The sequence below is a fragment of the Simochromis diagramma genome, unplaced genomic scaffold (genome assembly GCF_900408965.1).
Source record: "Simochromis diagramma unplaced genomic scaffold, fSimDia1.1 OVJJ01000344.1, whole genome shotgun sequence".
In the NCBI taxonomy this organism is placed as follows: domain Eukaryota; kingdom Metazoa; phylum Chordata; class Actinopteri; order Cichliformes; family Cichlidae; genus Simochromis; species Simochromis diagramma.
The window spans coordinates 740,227-763,628 of NW_024387375.1; the positions used below are offsets into that span (position 1 = coordinate 740,227).

Genomic DNA, 23,402 nt, shown 5'->3' on the forward strand with positions numbered 1-23,402 from the left:
GGGGTTTCTTTTTTTTCTATTTGGTAAATACAAATAAATAAATAAGGATGATAAACTTTGATATTTCAAAGATTTGTTGCGATGTTGTATGTGGTAGGTTGTATTATAAAATATTTTTCAATTCAACATTGCTAGTTACAATTAGTTGTCATGGTTATTTTAAAAAATATTCACACATCCAAGCACAAAAAAAATAAAGTGCAAGGCAAAATTGTACCAACATCTCAGAAAAAGCATAAAGACGGCACAAGGTTGGGCTGCAATTAAATAATTTATTCTCTTCAAAAGTTTTAAGGCTATATTTTGATCCAGCACCCTGAAGAAGATTTGATCCTCTGAATCAATTTTGCCTCGAAAACTAAAATAATTTAATCATTAAACTGGAGCTCAGCAGTTCTGCAGACTTTTGTGTTTGCAGATAACAAAACTTAAAGCCTCACTCATCATATACTAGCGTCTCGTTCTTCTCTCTTTCTTGCCTATTGTTACGTTTCGGTGTTGTCAGTGTTTTGTTTTTTGCGTGACTGTCATGTATTTCCTGCTTTACTTTGAAAGTCTGTGTTATCTTAGTATGTTCAGTTTACGTTTCCTTGTCTCGTCAGGTCTAATTTGCCCCAGCTGAGTTTCCCTCCTGTGGTCCATTCCATAATTGCTCCTTCTATGTATTTAAGCCTTGTGTTTCGGTATGTCATGGTCGCGATCTCCCCCCGTGTTGTAAATAAATAGTTTGTCGTAAATAGTTGTGAATGGGTTTGTCAATACTTTTGTTATGGGATATTTTCATTTTGGGATTTTGGTGGAGAGCCTTCGTGGTTTTATTTTCCTTATTTCTGTTTTTCTACGTTGCACCCCGGTTGCCTAGGCCGGGGTGTAACACCTATGATTAATACATTGACCTAGTTTTGCACCACTTCCACACCCTCTCCCACTCCCTGCTCCTCTTCCTTCACTTCATCTGTTTATTGGAAATAGTTAGTGGCCTTGCAGTACCTTCTGAACTCGTGCACATGAAGTAAAATTGGCATATGATCAGCACACTACTTTGTTCACTGAAGTGAGAGGAGAGCTGATGCAGTTGCATTTATTCACAAGTGTACTAACTGACACGTCATATTTGAATTCAGTAAGACATTCATTCATTTAAAGCATGCACTGTCAGTCCATCTTCCATTCGTCTAACCACTTTAGACTTATTCTTACTTTGATGAGTATCTTGCCTTGCAGGCTGTGAGGACTGGGTAATGTTTTGCAGTCTCCACTCAGTACATCTCCTATGTCCAGTTTGTCTGCAAAGATTTCTCGCAGGTACTGTGCAATCTTCTTTTGCTGCTGGATGCTACAGTGGTTCTCTATGGAGAGAATCACTGGATACCTTTAAAAAAAAGAACAAGACACATACTCAGCTTTCTTTAAGTTACATAAACGCTGTCCACACTCTCAAAATGTGCCTTAAACGAAATCAATGGACTGAAGTGAGATGGATCTGCTGACATGATCATAAATCACATTTCAAACTGTGCTCCCATTTCTCACCTCAATTCAACAGAGCAAAGAGGAGGTAAATCATAAAAATACAGCTGCACCTCTGTGGCATGGCATGGTGTATGCGAGTCAGTGGGCTGTGTGTGTGTTTTCATTTAGAAAAGGTGAAATGACTTGTGGCCACACAGCAGTACAGCTCAAATGTCAGGTTTGTCAGACTGACAGCTCTCCCTCAGGGGACACAGCCTCGCTTTCACTCCCACCTCTGATCCTTGAAACACACACTTGCATGAACAACACACACAGGGACATGAGCACGCGCGCACACGCACACACAGACACAGACGCAGGCACTAGTTCTCTGCCAAAGAGCTAAAGACAAAAAGAGACAACAGAGAGAGAGTCATTTCATTTCAAACATCTAGCAGCTCCTCCCAGGTGAAACACCGAGGCAGCCCAATGAACTGCGTAATGTGTGCTTGTGCCTGTTTGTGTGTGAGCGCATGTGATGCGGGAGAGCAGAGACTCACTCTCTTTCATTATAGCCTCGGGCCCATTAATCTCATTAACAGGTGGCACTGATGATAAAAAAAATTTACTGAATATAGAAAGTGAAAATGGCAACAGGAGAGAAAAGAGAGCAATAAAGCACATGACATTGATTTTATTAGTCTGTTCTTGCTGTCATTATTATTATAAACACTTAAGTTAATTAGGATCAGTAATTTTTTCATAATTGGCACGTTTCACATGACAATACTAAACATTTATTTTATACTAGAGCGCATCATCATGAAATCTTTGTTTTATTTCTTGGGTCATTAATGGCTTAAACTATTGATTTGTACTCAGTACAGGTCCATAACTTGCTGGATAAAGGCACTTTTATTTTTTTTATTTTTTTTTTTCAGTTTTGCTGCTGTACACCACAGTGGAATCAAACAGTTATGTGATGAATAAAAATCCATTATCTTTCATAACTGCTGTTGTAGGTGTGTCACAGGCAGAGTTGTGGACCCAAAAGGACTCACCAACACAGAACCAAACTCAGAAGAAAAAAATTAACAGGAACAAAAGGCAAAATACCCAAGTGAATGGTCACAAACATAAAATAATCTGATCCACTGACAGGATGACAAACAGATGGAAAGAACCACTACCCGCATGGGGAGAGAAGAGAGGGACATGTAAACAATAGCTGTGTCTCAATTCAGGGGCTGCATCCTTCCGAGGACCTGACCTTCGCGGTCTATGTGGGCCGGGTCTTCTGAAGACCGAGAAGGCCGGAAGTGCAAGCCTGTGAAATGGGACGCTCTAGCCTTCAGATTTGCATCACCGCTGGGGGGGGGGGATTTTCAAATATGGGGCCTAAAGAGATGGTAGTGCAAGAGGTTAAAAAAATGCAATGCAAAGTGCAAAGTGCAAAGGACAGCAAAAACTTCAGGAGAGGCCAAATAAACAATCTAGTACATTCATGAAAAACGAATGGACTGACCAGCTCAGGACCATAAGAAGGCCTGAAAGACCACAAAAAAAACTTAAGTGGATAATCATGGTATTATTTCCATCGTTAAGAAAAACAACATCCCAACATCTAATTGAATAAATGATACATCTACCTCAGGCGGGCAGACATGTTCTGATGTGTAGGGGCTATACTCTTTGCTCAGAGTACGCAAAATGCTGCAAAACTGATCAGACGGTGTTTAACAATGCAAACGGATAATGATCCATTATTACAAATATTTGATCCAGCTAGGTAACATAGTAGTTATACAGGTCTATAGAACATGTATCATGAATTTTAAAGGTTTAAAGTAGACAGTTACAGGCAAACTCTGAATAGGACATGCCGTCAATCTGTTCCCTTTAAACTTAAAATAGCTGTATATTTCTGCCAACAATGTCTCAAAAATGAACAAAGTTAAGTTGAAAATAAGTTAAAGAACAGGCATACGACTTTTAATTAACTTTACCAAACATTTCAACATGCTGCCAAATGTAGTCACACTTTTTGTTTACTTACAGAAACTGAGGGTACTCCAATATCGTCTTTATTAGAAACAGATAAATGGTTTTATAACACAATCGCTGCCATCACAAGAAGCTGCAATACTGGATGTCAAATTGAGCCAATGTGGCAGCAGGAAGCTGCATCATTCAACACTTTGTTTGGGTAATGTTGGACCTGACAGAGACAAACCGTGGCTCCTCGGGGAGCTAGAGGAAGTGCTGCTAAACAGATGGCTGGGTAATAGGTGCTATTCAGTGCCAGGAATCACAGTGTTCTCTTATTATCTACTTTCTGCAACTTCGTATTTAAACATTTCTGGGGAAACCTTCAATGCAATCACCAATATTTCGTTATAACAGTGTGAAAAACAGAAATTATGTTTATATCATGTTAGTGAGTAAACTGAAGGATAAATAAGCCAAACATAATTTCCATTTAGTATTCAAAGCTGTTTTCTCCCCCACTAAAATAATGGGATAATAGGTAGTGCTTCACTCCGCATACGAGAATTGTGCTTTACGCTGGGATGAGGGGGGAGGGGCGGTAGTTACACTCAGTAGCACAGGAACAGAGCGGGAGGGAAAGAGAGAGAAAGAGTAGAGAAAGGTATAGTAATCATCCACAACTATTTTCAGTTGCGGATGATAAAGGATTCAGAAAGTTTATTCATGCAGGTCCATATGACAGAGAATATGCATCTTCTTTTTGTTTTAATATTTTAGTTTATATGTTTAACTGTGTTGTGGTTTGCAGTGTTTTCTGCTGTTTCACTTTAAGTTTGTAAAAGGAAAAAGCTGAAAATTTAAATAGTTAAAAGTTGAAATATGAATAGTTGGTTTTTGTATTATATGATTTATTTATTATATTTTATGTGGCGTGAATAAATAAAAGTATATTTACGGTGGCCCCTACAGACACGTACAAACTCTGAAGCACGTACAAACTCCAAAACACGTAAAAACTCAGAAGCACATAAAAACTCAAAACACATACAAAAGACAACAGAAGTGCTCCAGGATGCTAGGGGCAGTGTTGAGCTTTTGTTACCTAGTGGCTACACAAGCCAGGAAGTACCAACGACTGGATTTGGTGTGTGGTAATAACAGGTAAATGAACTTTTTTTTTAAATTATTTGAATATATAGGAGTGCTTGTGTATAAATACACAAACATACACATATGCTTTCAATTGTGTAATTTAAGTGATCTAGGTAGCTCTGTTTTGGAAGTTCAGTTCATGCTAGAAATGTGTTTTGGAGTTTGTACGTGCTTTGTCTCTAGGGGCCACCGCATATATTTATATATAAAAATATAATAAATAAAACCACTTTTTTTTTACATTAGTAATTCCTTTTGTGCATAATTTTATATTATTGTTAATAATAAATTAATGAAAGCAACAAAACAACCTGAAGAGCCGGTTCGGAGCCGAAAGAGCCGGTTCTCTAAAAAGAGCCGGAAATCCCATCACTAATAATAGGATAATGGAAGTGTCTAGTATCCATTAAACATTCACAAACACTCTGTCTCTCTCCTCCAGACACACACATTAAAAAACACACACAGATAAACACAGAGAAGTTTTGACTCACTGGTTATTTATGAAGGCATATTTATTGATGGTCTCTATGACAGACTTGAATGGGATCTTTGAGGTCAGAGTGTAGCCATGCTGGACCATCGGCTCTCCTTCGGGACCATCCCAACAGTCCACTGTAGGAGAAGAAGGAGCAATGATTCATAAATACTGAAACTATTTATATACAGTTCTCTCCTCGGAAGAAAATACAGCAGCACAATGCTACTGCTGTGAGTTTTTACTCTGTTATTGCTGTTCAACTTTCCATATGGGAAACACAAAATGTATTTGAATAACCTTTGATTTCACAGCTCTTCTGCATGTTTTTAAATGTTATGACCAGTTGGGGTATTACAGGTTGTAAGATTGTGTTTTATGTTGAGGTGAAGCTCTTTTGTCCCCAAAAGGATCCATGCAGTGAGAAAAAACACACAAAAACAACATAATTTAGTACATGCTGAAATCAAGATCATTTTTTACTATTATGAGCCACCAAACATTTTTGTCTAATCACGGTACTACATTTTCACTGCAGAAATACTGATTAGTTACAATATGAAAGGCTCAGGTGTTACTAGTTACATTAATGAGGGTACTGTTCTACAGCATGAACCATTAAGCAGTAGACCCAGTGATGTAGTGTAATGGAAGTCATCTATCATCCATTTAAATATTTTTACCCTCCTTTTTCTCACTTTTTCCTACATGCTTAATGTCTTCCGTGCAATGGGTCAGATCACACATTTAAATAGAGCTATATCTTTACCTTCTACACAGCGGCAACCAGACTGCAGCACCCAGGCATACATGTCAGTCTTGGAGTGGGAGAGGAGCTGATCTCCAGTCAAGTAGGTGTTATGAGAGGAGGCGATGAAGTAGTTACACAGAGGCTGGTCCATGTCTTGATTTACCTCATGGTGCAATGGGTTGAAAATGTCACACGTTGGACAGCGCATGAAATTTGTGAAACCTGAAAGAAAAATATGAATTTTAATAAACAAAAGAAATTACAGGGGAAAAATAAACATCCATACTGAAACCATAGTTTCAGTTATGTTTTACAGCTTTTGCGTGAAATAGACTAACCCCCCTTTATATATATATCTTTATTTTTCCTAAACTAGTAAAATGTTTTTTTCTTTTTTGAATAACAATCCATGGGATTATTTCAGAACTTCTACCCACATCTCTTGATCACCAAGTCAGTCTCTACAAAACTACAAATGGATCACAAATAACTCTAAAAACCACAGCGCTGTGGTTTCAAGCCACACTGTTAGATATACTTCACATTGTTAACTTTTGGGGGGTGGTACAGCATGAAGGGGAGTAAGAAGGAAGAAAGTTTCCTTTCATCCAGCGAGAATGCAAAGAAATGAGACAGGAATACCAAGAGCAAGCGAAAATAAGGAAAAGGAAGGAAGGAAGGAAGGAAGGAAGGAAGGAGAAGCAGAGAGTTAATGTGGGGAAGCAGACTGAGGAGGAGAATTAAAATAAGAAAGAGATTAAAAAAATGTAGCATAAATTTGGTGATTGATCACATGTGCCTGACCATGGTATATTGAGATTAAGTTTAGATTGTAACAACACACTTGGAGGCATGAATATTAACATCTGTTGGAAACACAGTTGTTAAGAGACCAAAAACTGTACAGCACATCTTTTTCTTCATGCTATAGAAAAACATGTACATCCTGTGACTTCTGTTTGGACACCTATGATTCAGAGCTGCAACACGGTAATACCGATCTGGTTGGCCAGACATACAGACAATGGTGGACTTCATGCCTCAGACGACAAGATTAGTCTTACCCCCTTGTCCTCCCACCCCTCATCTACTCTGGCCTCACTGACTTTTCTCTTTTCCACCACCCACATTCTGATTTGCCAATTTTCACACTTTGGCTGTCCTCATCCATCCTCACGCCTTCTCCTCTTTTAAGGTCACCCTTTGAGTACATGGGATGATACTTAAAATGACACTCAGAGATAAAATCAGAACCATTCATGGTCCTCCTTTTATAGTTCCCATCATTTCTTGCCAGCAGTTTATAGAATTTCTATTATGAGGATTGGAATTTACAGCCAATATTAAGAAAAATTGTTTATGAATGTCAAATATTTTTATGAATTTTAACCTTGAGACATACAAAGGGTAATATAATGTTTCATAATTTAATTTTTATTTTTTTAACTGGCCCCTTTGTTACCTCCAAATAACCAAAATGGCATCAACTCTATCAATAGCTGGTCTTGATCTTAAGAGTATGAAAACTAATTGCAAATAAAAGTATAAGCATTGGTGTTGCAAAGTGATGATGTGCCATGACAAACACAGGGAAGGAAAGAGAGAGGCTGACAACGTCCAAGATTTAGAAATGCAAATAGAAAACTCTGAAAGGGAGGATAAAGAAGTTAAAGTTACCTTCAATCCCCATAACACATTGTTGTTTATTTTCTTCTGACACTTCAAACTTGTCAATGATTTCTGCAACATACTCTGGAGTCACATTGGTCATCTATACAGAAAAAAAAGTAACAGAAAATGTGAAAAGACCTATATTTGCAGCATTTGAAAGGCAGTAAATACCCAGTTTCATTTAAGTCTAGAAGGTCAAGGTAGTCAGTGTTACTTCCCATTTTTGTACTAAATTCAGCAGCTCAATTTTAGAAACATATTAACCTGAGTATATTAGGATGGGAACAAAAAATGGGGCGTGATGAAAAATTACACCATTGAAATGTAAGAGAAGTAAAAACTCTGTAAGAAAGAGCATAGAAAAGTCATATAAAACAAGCCAAGTGCTCCCATGACACAAACCAATTTTAGATGCAATACATTGGCTTAGTGGAGCAGATTCCTCTGGGCAGACAGCTTAGGCAAAGGGAGTTAGACACTGGAGCAACAAGGAGAGTGTGAATAGGAATATAATGAATCTCTTTTCTGAGGCCAAATTAAAATTAAGAGAGCTGATTTTTGAGACTCTGGACTTCTCATTATAAAACTGTGATGGGTTTTAACATCCTTTGCTGAGAAGTCGATTGGCGCACCTTTTGCTCGTTGTGCAGGAAGTTGACCAGTTCTTCAGCTGTCAGGTGGTCCTTCCTATCGCTGTATGCCATCATCAGCAGATACAGGTCCCGTCTCAGAGACATCATCTTGTAGAAGACAGAGAACTCCTCGTATGTGAGAGTGCCCTGTTGATCATCTGTGTCTGCTTCCTGTGATGATGACAGAGTGATATGTCATTGGCGATATGACGATAGCTTGGAAAGCCTATTATTTTCATGCACACTCAAGCTCTGCAGTGTGATTATCAGCACAAGGCTTCGCTGAGACAGAAATTCTGCTCATTGTTTCACAATTAAAACTATTACAATTGAACGTAGTTGTACTCTGTGTCATGTTAAGTTAATCTTCTTCAGTTCTGAATAAATCTACCGTTGGCGCTTGTTCTTCCCAGTGAAGCTGTAGTTCAATGTGACATTTTGTCTGCAGTATGAAAAGTGCCATGAGTTCTTCCCACCTGTTAATTTATATGTTCCTTGATATTTGATCCAAATGATCATAATGCAAGAAGTTGCATATTCCATGTCCTATAAGTGAAAAGCTATTATCCTACCAACATGCAAATAGTCTTAAACTGTGCAGGGGTGCACACGGTAGCTGCATACTGTCTCATCCTTTTACACTCATACAGCACAGGTTCACACTAGCACCAAGCAGACACCATGGACCAGCATTTTTTCTATATATAAACACATTACCACTTTCTCTTTTTTTTTCTTCCGAAACTCATATCTCACTAGATGTTTCCAGGGGACATACACAGCTGGGCTCGTTCCTTATTCTATCCTGCCACCACGCTCCACCGGCTCGGTGGGATCCAACATCTCATATTACCTGGATCTCACGGAGGCCCATTCGACACTAAATCTAATAATACTAGCTAATGCCTCCATCGCAATCCCATAATGAGTTCACTGTGAGCATTGGGGACTCGATCATAGACAGAATCTACACACAACGAAAAGGAGAAATCACTGTGATTGACTTGTAATACATGGACAGAAAACAGACAGACTCTGGATATTTTAAGCACCAAAAGCTGTTCAGGTGATGATGTCTCCTGGTGCGTCACTGGAAAAAGATATATTGAGGAAATTTTCTTTCTAATCTAAATGCAGAGACTGAACACTTTCAATTTATTCCATTGTGAGAGGATGAAACATTCTGAGATTCACTGTATCATCTGTGAACTAATGAAAGACTGGAGAAGAGGAGGCTTAAAGGGGTTAACACTGTTGAGATTTTTCATATCAGCAAATTAGATTTATTTCAAAAAATGATGTAATTCTTGGCTTAAATAGGGATTTACCACACAACATGTTCTCATGAAGAGCGATTTAAAAGCTTAAAGGCACTGAAACCATTTCTCAGCCTCTACATCTGAGCAATAGGCCCACCAATGATTTCATTAAGTATGGTTTAGCTGAGTTTTTGTTTTTGTTAAATTGAGAGAACAACAACACTTCTCTGATGTAGTCATACCTGAGCAACTTGACAGTTGTGGCCCTAGTTGCCTATTGTGCCAGGACACCTACACAGGCAATCAAGCGGTTGAGTTTTATTTTTTTGATGATGGGATGTAAGAATTAATTAATCGGCCCAGTTAATTAACAAATTGTCAGATTGTTGTAATTACTTCTGATGTCTTTGTGGTTGGATACATTTGTTGGGGAGGGAGTACCATGTGTCATTTATGTTTGTTTTTGTGGTAATTAAAAGTAAGAGCTTTATTTTTAATGCTGTACGTTCCTAAAGTACACAATATTTAACATTAGAAAAGCCTGCGGTATATACAGTCTGTGGCAGGGGGGCTACAAGAGGGTCCAATCCTGCCCACAGAATGGCTTTGAAAAATGTGGACATTTCAGATGAGGAGGGCATAAAATGTGAATGTTTAACTGTATTTACAGTCTCTTTTTATAAAGATATAAAAATTACTGATCCATTAAAGGTAAATAATAATAAAAAATAATAGAAATTATCTGTGAATTCACATATAATTTATTGCTTTATTTCTGCCTCTGCAATCCCAGTGAACAACAGTAATTAGTTTCCTTGATTTACTCCAGCTGCATTGCTTTATAGTGTAGAGAAACTAAAACCAAGTTGAAAATGGTGTGGTGAAATTGCAATAATTTTTCTCAGGGCATCTCTTGGGTTGAATGTGTACTTAAACTTATTTAGACAGAATGAAACTGGGCTGTATTTGCCCCATGAAGAAAAATGAGACTGACACTCCTGGTTTCTGCAGCCAGTACATTCCTCACTATCACTACTCTTCTTACATTAAAATGTTCTTTTCCTATAAAATTATCTCATGCATAAGGGCTAAAATACTACTAAATATCTCTAACATATATATTTGAATTACACACAGGCATAATAATTACAACAGCTGAGCTCCTCTAATGTGCTAAAATGGAAAACCTTTATGTTGACCTAAATATTTATATACAATAAATTATATAAATTCATTTGGAATGGTTTCATATTCTAACCTGAAACATTTGCTTGACCTTCCTGCGTGGCAGATTGACATTCAGCTTATGAAGAAGTTGGTAGATTTCATCAATGTTTAGCAGGCCATCTCCGTTCTTATCGGCCTCTTCAAATGTCTGCTTCATCCATGTGAGACACACACACATTAAGGAAAAAGACGTAGGTTTTATGTTTCTATGTTTATAAAAATTGTCAGGATAATTTTTTGCGTTTCCACTTGTTTAATAGGAAACACTGACAAACATGGATGAAAACAGTTTAGGCAAAAATATGCTGATTGCCAGCTTTAATAGTAGAAATAATTTTTTTGACGACGTTTATGTTTTGACGAAGTTATTTTCTTAAGGAAAACAATTATACTTTGCATTGTGGTGAATAATTTTATTTTAAAGGATTAAATGTTTCCTTCTGAACTTAAAAAAATATGAATACAAAACTCTCTGTAGCTATTTGTTTAAAGGATATTGATCGTGTGTACGCTGGCGTTTGGCCAAAGAGTCCTCATCACTGATTCCGGCCATCAGGTAGCGAAGACCAGTTATCCAGGTTCTGGCTTCCTCTGCATTTGATGTCACCAGGTCAAGGGACTCCATGTGGTTTCCATGATAAACAGTGAAACAGCAGGCAGGGTCGAAGGTGCCATCCGCATGCCGATGGAAGATGTCCGACTGACCGCCCTCTGTCACCTTATACAGTGAATCGATGGTGACTGACAGTGAAAAGAAAAGATGGAAAGAAAGGAAAAAAATAATAAATTAAAAAGGCAGCTTTTAGGTATCATTAATAATTGTCTCTCTAGTTAATACTGAATAACAACTTAAATGAAAGGCTGCTGATATGAAACTTTTGAAAAAAAGTAGCTAGTTAGTTAGTTGGTATAATAGATGTATTATAGTAGTAAAAACTAAAGCTTTGGTATAACATTGTTCGTAAAAAAAAATATATATATACATAGATATAGATATAGATATATATAGATATAGATATATATCTATAGCTATATATAGCTATAGATATATATATATTGAAAAGTGATAGAGTTATGCCATCTGTTTACATTTAAGACTGAGACATTTATCCCGTGAATGCCCATTTGCTCTAAATTAAAGTGTACTATAAAATATTGATGTTTAATCTATAGCAAAAATGAAAAAAGCAGCACACAAACACTTTTTTAAAAAAATCAATAAAAAATTATATGCATTTGGTTCAGTTTAAATTTATTTATATGGAGCCAGTTGTCTCAAGGCAATTTATATTCCAAGGTAAAGACCCTAAATTATTAAAGAGAAAACCCCAACAATCACACTATTTCAAGTCAGTAAACACTTGGTGACTATAGGACAGAAGAACTCCCTTTTAACATGATAAAACCTGCAATCAGGTGGGGGCTGAGAAGAGAAGAGAAATAAGGAGAGAATAGAGTTTTTAAAGATGAATTCTTAAATAAGGTTGGATGGGCTTGAGGGCTGGAAGAGACAGGATGGAAAATTTAAAGTTCATTATTTGCTGACAAATTGAAAAAAAAATGGATTAACAAAATTAATTGCCTTTAACTTCAAGAAGCAGAAGAACCTACAGAAACATAATGACAAAAACACAAAGCCAGCAGAACATAAAACAAGGGATAACATGAAAAGAACATGAAAAGCTTTTTGAAAAATCACCATGATTAAAAAGATGCCAGTTCCTTCACACACTGCTTTTATGTGAAATAAATAAAGGCAGAGAAAGAACATAAGCTGCTCCTATACGCTGCAGAATATCACAGCCTAATGAGATTTCAGTATAAACCCAGCTAACTATGAGTCTGTGCCTTTGTGAGGAAAGAGAGAGTGCCTGCAGTAAACTATGACCTTTGCTGACTCTAAAATCCACTCAATGCATCGCTTCAAGTTGCTGCTTTTTTCCTTATGTCTATAAAATGTTTTGTTAATGACTCTAATCAACGCACAAAGCCCTTTACTCAGAAGAGTAAACGTTTTTGTTTTAGCATAATATTTAAATGACTAATTAAAGAATTGATGAGTTTTTCATTAAATTAATTGCCTCTCTACTCATCCTAAAATAAATTTTGTTATGATCCATTCCAAAATTATCCACCATCACACTCTTACCATGTCACTTCCTGTTACATTATCTCATCTCTGAAATCCTGCTACAGTATGACAGAAAGTAACAATATGGCCGCCTTGTTTTGATACTGCTTAGAAACACACACACACACTTTCAAAGAAATATTCATGCAGCTGTTGTGTGTTTCTCTTAATCATGTCAATGGAGAGTATCTAAGAGGCTTATCTAATGTTGACAGTCTACTCACAGACACACACAAACACACACACTGCCATGTACACATTTAAGGACAGGTCCATAGACAGATGTATGCCTCAGTGGGTTGATATAAAATAAAAAAGTGCTAACGATGCTTTGAGGGGGCCGTGAAACATATAACGATAATCCTCTCAGAGCCAGAGCAATGTGGCAAACTCAGATTATTAAACTTCAACAGACATTCCAGGAAAAAAAAAAAAAGGTTTACTGCTGCAAAAAAAAAAAGGAAATGGCCACAATCTGTCAAGCACTTTGAAACATGATATGTGCTAAGAATAAATAAATAAATAAAAGTATTATTAGTGCTATTATTATGTAAGTAGAAATAATCTTATGTTGACAGCTTTTTATAGCTTTAACTGTTGAGTATTGTACTAGAAACAGTACAATGTCTAATAGTGCAACATCTGCGTGATCAGACAATTAGGCATGCAAAGAGCAGAGTGGGATTTGTGATCTCACTCTCATTTGTTTAGATCTAAACAACAAAAGCGCCTTGTTTCAACCCATAGCAGATTATTTTTTTCTGTATTAAACCAAATCACAATCTTTCCAACAAGTTACACAGGTGTAAATAACAATATATAATACCAATGCCATTATTTTAGGATTTGTTTTTTGTTTTTTCCAAATTCAGCAATTCATATTAATAATCTAATGAACGCTGCAATATTTTTTTGGTCTTCTTTAGGCCATTGTTAGGAGGCAGCTATGCAGCATAATGATGTCATGTTATATCACAGCCAATTCAAGTTTTGGGTATGTAAACATGATGTTACTGTTGTGAAATAAAAATGACACAATGCTTTCCTAGGGTGCTAAAGATGTATAAAAACAAACAGGTATGCAGTAGGTTGGTATGCAGTAGCTAGGCAATATTTTGATATCATAATATATGTATCCATAATATACATAGGAACATTGAGGGGCCTAATATGTACCTTTGTGCAAATTTTGGTCAGCTACTGATTTTTTAAGAGAACTTCACTGAGATAAAAACATTTGTGTGTTATAGTAAGATGCAGCGATCTTAGAATATTACAGTCTATCACAGTCTTGTTGGAGCTAGCGGTGAGCAATATACTCTATGTATCACAAGTTTTTCCACGTACAATGGTTAAAATGGCTTTATTGTAACCACCGAACATAAATTGCACAGGCAATATAAAGCTGTCTGCATGTAATTGACTGAGTTTATTTTTTCTCCCACACACTGCGAATGCATCATTAATCCACCCCTCCCAACCACTGCGTTCACCATGCGTATTTATATACTACCAGATAAGGAAAAATATGGCAACAGCGTCAATTTCAGACGAGCAAGGGAATGCGACTCGCTGTCGTTTGGATATAACAAGGAGGATGTTGCACAAAATGTGGTAATTTGCAAAACAAGCTGTAAAACTATTGCCGCAAAATGCAGCAGTACCACATATTTATTCCACCAGCTGAAAAGTCATATAGTGTAAAATGAAGAATGTTTTAAAGTCCACATTTTCCTCATATATAGAAAATTAAGAAGGACAATCACCTCAGCAACTAAAGGGGCAGGCCAGCAATTTGAGGCGGACTTGAGCAACTAATGGGAAAAATCAGAACATGAAACAGAGAAATTATCTGATTTTTATTAATAGATATATCTCATGCTGCAACTGTAAAATGTCTGCACTCTACTTTGGTCATATGGCATCTTGTGGTAGCAGCCACAAAGACACTACAAACAGAGTTGGGGTTGATGGATGGGTCCACAAATCACTTGATTTAACACAAAATACTTCTGCTCATTTCTGATTTTTAATCAAAAATATACACTACTTTCAATCGTGAGTATTTCTCACTGTAACAAAAGAGCTTTTTTCAACAAAGAAACCTTTCCCAGAACTTCTCTGGTTGGTCAACTCCTCTCAGCATTTGTTTTCAGTCACTATTTTGCACTCTTGAGTTACAAAAGCAACCATTTGACCAATAGACTAGGTTAAAGCATAGTATGGTTGCCTGTAAAAACTACATTTAAAAAAACATCCAATTTTTTGATATGTCAGGGGATTAATGTGCTTCACATTTAAGCTTCAGTACAAATCTTTAGACTATAGTGGAAATGAGGCCAAAAAAAACTGTCTGAAGGAGTCTTTTAAGGTCCTCTGTTTTATTTGTTTTTGTGCCTGAGCCTCACAGATGTTTACTCTGAAATCGCATGCACAGACTCAAGGCAGATCACCCATATGGTCACTTAGGTTGAAGGCTTGTACAGTGCTACGTCTTGATGTGCACCTTCAACTTAGACAAACTATGAAAAAAGTTGTAATAAAGAAGATTTTTTCCATTAAATGTATCCACGATGTTTAGAAATTATACCATAATTTGATAGAAAGCCGGACAGAAGGACAGATGCAAAAAGAGTTTGTGTATGTTATTTTGAATCTGTGTATCGATGCAGAGGAGTGTGTGTGTATGCACGCATACTCACTCTTGGCCTTCTCACTCTTGCGTGACGGCTTCCAGCGGATGCAGGAACGATGTTCATCCAGGTAGAAGAGCCTTACCAACCCTTTGGATCCAGCCTTCAGCTTTACCATCTGTGTCCCTGACTGCATAACACTCATGCATCGCTCCACTGCAAATAACGCAGACACACAAACACAAACAAGGTTAGCAGAGAACCATATCAAGACAAAAAAAGGAACAGGTGTTTGGCTTTAACTGTATTTTCTCAGGAAGAAGTGTGGCAAAGTGTCACAGAGTCACACAGTTAGTAGTTGAGCCAGCAGCTGATGTGGGTCAGACACCAAAATGAACAGAGATTCTTCTGTGTAAACACACAGGGCTGCTTTTCTGTTACCCCGCTGACCTCCCCATGAGAGCAGCTCAGAGAAGGAAGAAGTAGAGCGATCTCAGAGAGAGAGAGACTTGTCTAATGTGTATGTCTCTGTTCTAAGTTTCACAGAGAGCCTAAAGAACTGTTTGAGGAAAAAAATCTTCACATTATGATGAAGCAGGTGGAAGCTAAGATTGGGCTGCATTAAAGGCTGCTGAATTTGTTACATACCTCTGCAGATTTCTTCAGTTTTAGTGTTTCAGTGGTTTCTGGTGTCTGTCTCTGACATTTCTCCCTCTTCCCCAATCCAGCTGGATTGAATGCAATTCTCTTTGAGGGTCTCACAGTATTGAATAGATTTCTCCAATAAACTGAAATAATTCAAAAGCAGAATCTGTGTTGCTGCTATTCTGGATTATCTACAGACCTCACCGTGAACAGTATGATTTAAATCTATGATTTGTTGATGTTGTCTTTGTGGAGAAGGGTTTATGGTGACTGGATTTAGATGAATTCACTCCCCGGCTTCAAGTTTTGGTGTGTGCACCTGTGCCATCATTCCTTTTTTTTTTTTTTAAGTACTGTGGCATTTTGAAGTCTCTGCCCATCAGCTTTAACATGAAACACACACACACACACTTATCGCAAACCGATGCTTAACATTTTCACATTAAACACAGGCAGGTGAAGGTCCACTCTCTGTCAATGCACTACATCGTATATATGTGTGTCTACACTATACTACGAACTGAAAACTCAATTTCTGGTAGTTATCTACTGGAAAAGGTTCAATTAAAGTGACTTGAAATGAACAGGAATATGGCAAGGAGGGGGCATGGTGTTCTGAAGAGGAGCACAGAGGGACTGAAATGATGGTAAGAATTGACTTTGTGTTTGATTGCTTGACTGTCTAGCACTGTCCAGCTTTGAGAAAGGATAAAAGACAAAGCTTCAAACTTTTTACTTTGCGTGACAGCTGGTGGCAGAGATATAGACAGGAATGACAGCAGAGAGAGGGAGAGATTTCCATCCTCATTAGTGGAGTGTGTGTACGCCTCTGCGTGTATGTGTGCGTGCATGGCTGTGCATATTTCATGTTTTCACATAAGTATGCATCATTTCTGTGTTAACATGCATCAGTCCACACATACATGGATGCAACACTTAAATAAAATAGAGAGGGGAATAAAGAGGTTAAACAGAAAAAATGTTATGAAATACCTGAAAGGTTAATATTTTAGTGACATGTATTCAAATATTTGGCCTTAAAACAAGGCTGACACACTTTTAAAAGCCTCCCCCTCTCTTGACAAGAGTGCATTTCATTGTACAGAGTACAACGAACAATGACAATAAAGGCTATTCTCTATTCTCTATTCTAAAGCTTGTCACTGATTGTCTGGTATGTTTTCTCTCACCTTTATCTGAAAAAAATGTGACTTCTGGTTGAAATGTAAATTGTGTTTACATAGGATGAAAAGGGGAACAGGGAACAAACAAGGAGTGTGATGGTAATTTACTTAATCAGTGACAAGCTTTAGAATCGGATACAATGATTCTATTTATTATAAGGGCTACTTAGTGAAAAAAAGATAATAGGAGGCAGATTAAAATATGAAGAATGGAATAAAAGCAGCAAAATTTGTAACGTATATAAAACAGCTTAATCTTAAATTTTCCAAGTTTGTGGTCCCCCACTTTTAAAAGCAGTGAAGTAGCCGTTTAACTGTAAACTATAAGCTATTTCAGTAGATTATGGTGATGAGTTAATGTCTGACTTTAGATGTATAATGTGGAGCCACACCACAGGCTGGAGCTGAGGAATTCGCTTCCCAACCCTTCAAGATGGGAGGCGATTAGTGCCAAGTGTAACACTTTGTATTAAGGTATAAGTATTCACGGCCAACTAGTTATTAGGATACATAGTTGTAGCATTAGGGCCATTTAGAAGTCCTTATTCAGCACTTATTGATGTCTTATTCAGCATTACTGTATTCTATAATTGCTTGGCCATTAAGAAATTTCCCCACAAGAACCCTCTGTGTCTAAAAACTGATGAATTAGTCATGAAGAGATTACTTTGGGATTGGGACTGAATTTAAGGGTATATGGACAACTGTAATAGACCTAACAAGATGTAATTCATGTACTTTCATGGGGCTGTAATTAAGAAGTTACTGATAAAGAAAAAAAAGCTTGTAAATACTATGTGAACATTAATTTTATAAACCAAAGTGGATCGCTGACAGTTTAAAACAAGAAATAAAACATACACTTCAGAGTTTACTTGTAAAGAGTTACTCATAAAACATTAAACATTTAGTGGTGCCGTAAGGTAAATGCCAATTCTTCTCCTAAACACAGTATATAAATGAAAGCAAGCTCAAGTTCTCATGTCCCATTTCAATGTCTTGGATCAAAACAGAAAATGTACTCAGAGAGAATTCATGCTAAACAAAAACTTGTCACGGTACTGGGTCGTGAGGCCCAGTGTTTGAGTTCTAATGCATATTTTTGTAGTCACATGTTGTAGTTTAATGCATCTAGTTGATTTCTAGTTTGCAGTTTAGTCCTTGGTTTCTTAGTCCCTTTTTTTCATCTCTCCTGGTCCGTGCGTCTACCTGTCATGTTTCATGTCTGTGTGGCTCTTGTTGTCAAGTTCGTGCCATGTCTATGTCTCTGTGTTTCCTGTTTTATTTTGGAAGAGTCTGGTGTTCTTTGTTCATTGTAGTTAGTGTTACTCTCCCCTGTATTGTCATTATGTTTCATTCTAGTCAGCTGTGTTCGCATGCGTTTCCACTTCCCCTGATCACCTCATGTGTGTATTTAAGTCCTCAGTCTTCCTTTGATCGTCGTCGCATCATCTGTTCAACTTCCCCCATGTTACGCCGGGTTTCAGGACTCTGTGCTGGTCATGTCCATGTTGCTTACGTGTATATATTTCATAGTTTTTTGTTGTTCCAGCACAGAGTCCTGTTTATAGTTGTCTCAGTCATATGCATCATTGTCTCCTTGTCTTAGTCTTCCCTGTTGTCTGAGTTAAGTGTCAGTTCTTAGTTTTCCCAGTTCAGCTTCTAGTTTAGTCTTGCCTCGGTGCTTTCAGTTTTTTGCCACTTTAATCAGCCCAAATAAAGGCTCGCTTTTCGTTTCAAGTTCAGTACTGTCTCCTCGTCTGTGTCTGCACCTGGATCCTCACACTCCCACACACGGTCTGCCCTCCGCAGACCGTGACAAAACTCTCAACATATCAAAACGTTTTTTCATATTACAAACACAGCAATGATATTATTTAGTAAAAAGTGCATGTTAATGGTTAAGATGTTAAGAAGAATACAGTTAAAAGCATACATGATAATAACTAGTATACTTTTTCTGCATCAGATCAATGGTGAAGGAACCTAAAGACTCAAAATCATCAGGGTTTACAAATAAAGAAAAACTGCCTAAAGACTCCATATCAAAATTTGAAAAAGGTAAAATATAGTGAAGTTGTATTATATTTGTAATAGCAAATACACAAACACACAGAAATAAATTTAAAAATGCATTTTTTGATGACATGAGTGATTATCTTTAAAGACAGCAAAAGTCAAACCTCTTGTGGCTCTAAAACACATATTTAACCATACTTGACAGAGCACACACTCAGCAGAGCGCTGAGTACAATCTGCACTCTCTCTATCCTGAGGACAGGCTTAGCAAAGGCACAAATTTTGCTTTCAATACAAGATGAGTTCTTTTAGTCACAGATGCTCACTCCAGGGACACAACCGTAAACATATGAGTCCAATAGCTGCGTATCACTTCGGAAGGTTCACAGCACATTATGAATGCAAAGATGGTCACACAGCCTGCCATGTTATTAACACAAAAGAGAACAAAGATCAAAAGATACATACAAATATGTGCGAAGTACACAACAAGCTATTTACTCTAACCGGCAGTTTCCAGCAAATCAGAAGAAATATCAATAGTGTTGGGGTAGGACTATGTTTTAGCCAACAGTAATGGACTGCAAGGGTCACCTTTTATAAATGATAAGCTTGAATTTCAGTAAAAGGATTAGTAATGTGAACATCTGATATGACAAATGGGCATGACTAAGATATAAAAAGGAAAGGGCGGCATCACCGAGTTAACAAAAATATATTTACTCTTATTAGATTACGGTAACAAGATTTTTGTTTTTATGTAAATATAAAACAAATACAGTTTTTGTTCTCTGTAAATGACCCACCTCCACTTTTGCTTATTATACACCAGATGCATTTGTTACACCATTTTCAGCTCTTGTTACATAAATGTTACCTAATGCCATACTTCTGAACTTACTAATATTTTTGCATGAACTGCTGTTTTGGTCTCTTTTCAACTGTTTTTTTTTTTAACCATAAAAACCAACCATAAATAATAGTAAGAAAAAATGTTTCTTTTAACACATTGGATAGCTTCAAAAGCCCCTCACTTGGCTTTGAAGTTATTAGCGAGTGGTTGATGGAAGTTACCAGCAGTCACTTGGTGAAATCAGTTGCAAACAGCTAAATTTCCTTGTGATTTCTTTGATTCTGAGCAGATTGCTGCAGTCACTGAAAAAACCGTGTGGAAGGCACCAACTTGTTTGTAAACATTAGTCAGCTATGTGCTAAGTGACAACGAAACCGCGAAGAGCACCAAACAAACCAGTAATAGAAACGCTTGCCTTCATAGTAAAATTTTAAACTTTTACTTTGAAAGAACTTTACTTTTTGATTTGCGTCTCACTTTCATAAGTTTCACTACCAGTCAGCAAGCAGTTGGGGAGTGTTTATAGAAAAGCAGGTGTCTTCCATGCAAACTACAAGTGATTGTGGCAATCATCAAACTAAAATCAGGGACGCTTTTACAGCACGCTCTTTGCAATCAATTTCATCAAATTACTGGCAGCAGCCACTCGCCAACCAGTCAAGGAATAAGCGTTTTCTCTTGGGACCACAGGTTGCCAGGGGGTTGCCAACTGGTCTTTAGGCCTGTGGGACCGAGGCCTAAATCAAACTGACCAAACTGTCTAAACTTGTTTGGGAGATTTGCTCATTAAGCTCCTCATTGACAATGCCCTAATGAATAAATTAATTCACAATGACATTGAAATATTCTACAGTACATACAACTATTAGCTATAATACAACCAGAACCTGTGCACTGTAGTTCAGAAGAAATAGAATCTCAGGCACAAGGTTTCATTAGACCCACTAACAGTTATATAAACACTATATGCTATTTTTCTATACCCAGCTTTAAGCCATTTTTAATCATTTATCACAAAACAGGGAATACCACAAACTTTTATATCAGCTCATAATGGATGAGTACTTTATGGTGTTGCAAAAAGCCTTCAGGGCTGTAGAAAATAATGGGACACTGAAGATGCAGAGAGATTTAGAGAAAAGAATTAATCAAAAACAAGAAAATAGGACATGTTGCATTATTTATCTCTCATGGCCACTTGTGAAATCCACAGCTTCATTAACAATGGATTTCAATGGATGGCACTGTCACATGTAGGTTTCCTGTAATGCTAATCACATCCACAATCTTTTTCCGGGTCTTCTCTCGCTATGTCAGACTGTAAAATCCATGACTCAGACTAGACAAGCTCACAGCATCACTCTGCCAGCAGTTGGATGTGAAACATCACAAATCAGCCCCAAAGTGAATAAATGCTATTCAACCGCCCTAGAAAGTACATGCCCATTCTCCCACTATTCCCTCGGAGCATAAATATGTAAAAATGTTTTTCAGGAAGGCAGTCAGATATATTTCACAAGAAAAATCTCAAAGGGAATGCAGAAGTCATTTTTTTATTTATCCATCCAGCTCAACATCAAAAACAGGCAGCTTTCCAGAAACAGAAGACTGAAATCCAGGTATCATTTCATCATCAGTTTGTGTTGAAGCGCAACCTAAAGTAAGTTCACTTCCTCCCTTATTGCATCTCCATTTTTACTCTATTTTCTTCAATCCATCCCTGCTATTCCTTGACCTTTCTGCAGGCATTCTCCTGTCACTCTGTTTTCCATCTGCATGATAAGCACCACAAAGAGCCAAGTCTCAAACTTAGGCCAAAAGCTGAAAAGCAGAATGGAAGAGAGCAGGTGGGTTAATATGTACACAGGAGAGGGGAGTCAGCTCATAATAATAGATGAGAACTAATTTAAGTAGCTCTTTGAAGATCAGTGATGTTGAATGAAATAATCGGCGGCCTGAACACCTTGACACTCATCTCTTGTCCAATTTCTCTGCTTAAACCATCTGAGGAGCAGATATGAATTTTACCATTTCAGTTCAAATTTGTAATTCTTGTCTGTTTCCTAGAGACACCTTTGCAAAAATGAATTCACTGACTTTTTAACCCCACTTGACATTTTTATGCGAATTATCCTCTGATGGTGGTCTTTGTGCTTTGCCGGCACCCTTCCAAAAAAAAAGGATTTTAGACACGTAGCAGCTCCATCCAAGTGTAAAAATGTGATTTTTTTTTTTTTTTTTTTTAGCTATATGAGAGTAGGGAAAATATAAAGAGCAGCCTTTTTTCTACTTTTTTAGCTTCCATTTCCATTGAATGAAATACAGTTGCTACACATGCATGTGCTGCTGTGTGAGTGTTTATGAGCGTGCACGCGTGCATGTGTAAAATCTCATCATCTCTGTCGGCGCACAGCAGAGAGCAGATCAAAGCTTTGTCTCTCCACAGAGGCCAAGGAAATTCAAACATATTTTAATGGGGTAGGTGATGAAGACGCCTCTGTGATAACCTGATGAACAAAGCCTGTTCTTACTTAGATCCATATTATAAGGCCTGGAATCGCAAACACATAATACCTGGTATTTGATTATCAGCTACAACAGCTTTCATTAATCTTTTTCAATCTTAACTGTCATTTTTTTAATCTTAACACTGATGTGAGATTCTTATCAGCCGTGGCCTCATTTGACTGTCTAATCTACTCAGGCTAATATTTCAATTCTAGTATGGCCCTACATGAGATCTCTGTTAAGATTTGGTCTAAGGGTGACGACTAGAATGGACAACAGTCCACAGATTTATCATAATTTATTCATAACTACATAAATTCATATTCACCAGCATCTGCCTGATACTTCATGCACTATTCATGTGGCATAAGGCACCAATACTCAAACTATCTGAACCAGTTTGACTACTGAAAAACAAATGCAGCATTTAGACAAGAATAAAGCTGTCCGAATGGAGACTTCTGCCCGATAGCTTTCATGACCTGCAGGTTTTGTTTTGTGCATGCAAGTTGATTCAAGATGTGAATCGGTCTCGGTTGATTGGCTGTCCAAAGGACAAAATGAATTATATTTACGCAGCATTACAATGTGAGATAAAATATGCAGAAATCAACACACAAACTAGACAAATCTTCCCTCAAGAGGGCTCTTCTGCTGGTTCAAAGTTATGGTAGCTGAAAGTGAGCAATTTGATTATTCTGGGGATATTCCATTGCATAAACATGAGCTCCTGCTCTGCTCCTGTGCTATGAATAGCACCAGGATGTGATGTGTTCAATATGCAAGATGTTTGTCTTCATGCGCAGTTTTAGAAAACC

At 37.4% G+C, this 23,402-nt stretch overlaps 1 protein-coding gene and 1 long non-coding RNA gene across 7 annotated transcripts in view; both read right to left on the minus strand.

Annotated features, from left to right (window-relative positions):
- plch1 (phospholipase C, eta 1) overlaps positions 1–23,402 on the minus strand; it is a 68,570-nt gene that overhangs the window by 21,412 nt on the left and 23,756 nt on the right. For all 6 annotated transcript variants that reach the window (XM_040009682.1, XM_040009683.1, XM_040009681.1 and 3 more), the window contains 8 exons: positions 15,445–15,591; positions 11,109–11,352; positions 10,643–10,772; positions 8,126–8,296; positions 7,500–7,593; positions 5,841–6,044; positions 5,088–5,208; positions 1,201–1,372 (listed from right to left, as the gene is read on the minus strand). In XM_040009682.1, the coding sequence (XP_039865616.1) occupies positions 1,201–1,372; positions 5,088–5,208; positions 5,841–6,044; positions 7,500–7,593; positions 8,126–8,296; positions 10,643–10,772; positions 11,109–11,352; positions 15,445–15,591 (1,283 nt within the window). The remainder of the gene's footprint in view (positions 1–1,200; positions 1,373–5,087; positions 5,209–5,840; positions 6,045–7,499; positions 7,594–8,125; positions 8,297–10,642; positions 10,773–11,108; positions 11,353–15,444; positions 15,592–23,402) is intronic.
- Positions 56–1,170, minus strand: LOC120719571. Its single transcript, XR_005692722.1, has 3 exons — positions 1,106–1,170; positions 878–1,066; positions 56–479 (listed from the first exon to the last, which is right to left on the minus strand). It is a non-coding gene; the product is annotated as an uncharacterized LOC120719571 (long non-coding RNA).